The following is a 2,990-nucleotide window of genomic DNA, read 5'->3' on the forward strand; positions in this document are numbered from 1 at the left end:
TGGTTCAGGGTATGGAGGGAGCTCAGGGTATGGAGGTTCAGGGTATGGAGGGAGCTCAGGGTATGGAGGGAGCTCAGGCAGGAGAGGCTCCATCTCTGGAGGAGGAAGCTCAGGTCACATAGGATCGAGTTCTAGTGGGTGCATTGGAGGTGGAGAAGGAGGTTCAGGGTATGGAGGGAGCTCAGGGTATGGAGGCAGCTCAGGCAGGAGAGGTTCCATCTCTGGAGGAGGAGGAAGCTCAGGCCATGGAGGATCCAGTTATGGCAGTGGTGGGTGCATTGGTGGGGGAGAAGGAGGTTCAGGGTATGGAGGAAGCTCTGGACATGGAGGAGGCTCTGGATATGGAGGGAGCTCAGGATATGGAGGCAGCTCAGGTAGGAGAGGCTCCATCTCTGGAGGAGGAGGAAGCTCAGGTCATGATGGATCCAGTTATGGCAGTGGTGGAGGCATTGCAGGGGGTGAAGGTGGTTCAGGGTATGGAGGGAGCTCAGGGTATGGAGGGAGCTCAGGGTGTGGAGGGAGCTCAGGGAGGAGAGGCTCTATCTCTGGAGGAGGAAGCTCAGGTTTGAGCTCTGGTGGGTGCATTGGAGGTGGAGAAGGAGGCTCGGGATATGGAGGGAGCTCTGGATATGGAGGGAGCTCAGGCAGGAGAGGCTCCATCTCTGGAGGAGGAGGAGGAGGAGGAAGCTCAGGTCATGGTGGATCCAGTTATGGCAGTGGTGGGTGCATTGGAGGGGGAGAAGGTGGTTCAGGGTATGGAGGGGGGAGCTCAGGGTATGGAGGGAGCTCAGGCAGGAGAGGTTCCATCTCTGGAGGAGGAAGCTCAGGTCATGGAGGATCAAGCTCTGGTGGGTGCATTGGTGGGGGAGAAGGAGGTTCAGGGTATGGAGGGAGCTCTGGGTATGGAGGAGGTTCAGGATATGGAGGGAGCTCTGGGTATGGAGGCAGCTCAGGCAGGAGAGGTTCCATCTCTGGAGGAGGGAGCTCAGGCAGGAGAGGCTCCATCTCTGGAGGAGGAGGAAGCTCAGGTCATGGTGGATCCAGTTATGGCAGTGGTGGATCCATCTGTGGGGGAGAAGGTGGTTCAGGGTATGGAGGGAGCTCAGGCAGGAGAGGCTCCATCTCTGGAGGAGGAGGAAGCTCANGAGCTCAGGGTATGGAGGGAGCTCAGGGTATGGAGGGAGCTCAGGGTATGGAGGGAGCTCAGGCAGGAGAGGGTCCATCTCTGGAGGAGGAAGCTCAGGTCACATAGGATCAAGTTCTGGTGGGTGCATTGGAGGTGGAGAAGGAGGTTCAGGGTATGGAGGGAGCTCAGGGTATGGAGGTTCAGGATATGGAGGAAGCTCTGGATACGGAGGAGGCTCTGGATATGGAGGGAGCTCAGGGTATGGAGGCAGCTCAGGCAGGAGAGGCTCCATCTCTGGAGGAGGAGGAAGCTCAGGTCATGGAGGTTCCAGTTATGGCAGTGGTGGAGGCATTGGAGGGGGAGAAGGAGGCTCAGGGTGTGGAGGGAGCTCTGGGTATGGAGGGAGCTCAGGGTATGGAGGGAGCTCAGGATATGGAGGGAGCTCAGGCAGGAGAGGCTCCATCTCTGGAGGAGGAAGCTCAGGTCACATAGGATCGAGTTCTGGTGGGTGCATTGGAGGGGGAGAAGGAGGTTCAGGATATGGAGGAAGCTCTGGATACGGAGGAGGTTCAGGATATGGAGGCAGCTCAGGCAGGAGAGGGTCCATCTCTGGAGGAGGAAGCTCAGGTTTGAGCTCTGGTGGGTGCATTGGAGGTGGAGAAGGTGGTTCAGGGTATGGAGGGAGCTCAGGATATGGAGGGAGCTCAGGTAGGAGAGGCTCCATCTCTGGAGGAGGAGGAGGAGGAAGCTCAGGTCATGGAGGTTCCAGTTATGGCAGTGGTGGGTGCATTGGAGGGGGAGAAGGTGGTTCAGGGTATGGAGGAGGTTCTGGATATGGGGGAGGTTCAGGGTATGGAGGGAGCTCAGGGTATGGAGGGAGCTCAGGCAGGAGAGGCTCCATCTCTGGAGGAGGAGGAAGCTCAGGTCATGGTGGATCCAGTTATGGCAGTGGTGGATCCATCTGTGGAGGAGGAGGTTCAGGGTATGGAGGGAGCTCTGGACATGGAGGAGGCTCTGGATATGGAGGGAGCTCAGGCAGGAGAGGCTCCATCTCTGGAGGAGGAGGAAGCTCAGGTCATGGAGGTTCCAGTTATGGCAGTGGTGGAGGCATTGCAGGGGGAGAAGGAGGCTCAGGATATGGAGGGAGCTCTGGGTATGGAGGAGGTTCAGGATATGGAGGCAGCTCAGGCAGGAGAGGTTCCATCTCTGGAGGAGGAGGAGGAGGAGGAAGCTCAGGTCATGGAGGATCCAGTTATGGCAGTGGTGGATCCATCTGTGGGGGAGAAGGAGGCTCAGGGTATGGAGGGAGCTCTGGACATGGAGGAGGCTCCGGATATGGAGGCAGCTCAGGTAGAAGAGGCTCCATCTCTGGAGGAGGGAGCTCAGGTCATGGAGGTTCCAGTTATGGCAGTGGTGGAGGCATTGGTGGGGGAGAAGGAGGCTCAGGGTATGGAGGGAGCTCTGGGTATGGAGGAGGTTCAGGATATGGAGGCAGCTCAGGCAGGAGAGGTTCCATCTCTGGAGGAGGAGGAGGAGGAGGAAGCTCAGGTCATGGAGGATCCAGTTATGGCAGTGGTGGATCCATCTGTGGGGGAGAAGGTGGTTCAGGGTATGGAGGGAGCTCTGGATATGGAGGGAGCTCAGGGTATGGAGGGAGCTCAGGCAGGAGAGGGTCCATCTCTGGAGGAGGAGGAAGCTCAGGTCATGGAGGTTCCAGTTATGGCAGTGGTGGAGGCATTGGTGGGGGAGAAGGAGGCTCAGGGTATGGAGGGAGCTCTGGGTATGGAGGAGGTTCAGGATATGGAGGCAGCTCAGGCAGGAGAGGGTCCATCTCTGGAGGAGGAGGAAGCTCAGGTCATGTAGG

The 2,990-nt window shown here is 58.4% G+C and overlaps 2 protein-coding genes across 2 annotated transcripts in view; both read left to right on the plus strand.

Annotated features, from left to right (window-relative positions):
• Window positions 1-569, plus strand: part of LOC108509663 (keratin, type I cytoskeletal 9-like) — a 22,856-nt gene extending 22,287 nt beyond the window's left edge. The window contains exon 8 of the mRNA XM_017839202.1: window positions 136-569. Coding sequence (XP_017694691.1) covers window positions 136-569 — 434 coding nt within the window. The remainder of the gene's footprint in view (window positions 1-135) is intronic.
• Window positions 570-1,799: 1,230 nt separating this feature from the next.
• LOC108509664 (histone-lysine N-methyltransferase SETD1B-like) lies at window positions 1,800-2,989 on the plus strand. The gene is made up of 2 exons (XM_017839203.1): window positions 1,800-1,834; window positions 2,261-2,989. The coding sequence occupies exons 1-2, from the start codon at window positions 1,802-1,804 to the stop codon at window positions 2,987-2,989; spliced, it is 762 nt and encodes a 253-aa protein (XP_017694692.1). The 5' UTR covers window positions 1,800-1,801.
• Window position 2,990: the final 1 nt, after the last annotated feature.

This window comes from Lepidothrix coronata, unplaced genomic scaffold (genome assembly GCF_001604755.1).
Source record: "Lepidothrix coronata isolate B3197 unplaced genomic scaffold, Lepidothrix_coronata-1.0 Scaffold386, whole genome shotgun sequence".
Lineage (NCBI taxonomy): Eukaryota > Metazoa > Chordata > Aves > Passeriformes > Pipridae > Lepidothrix > Lepidothrix coronata.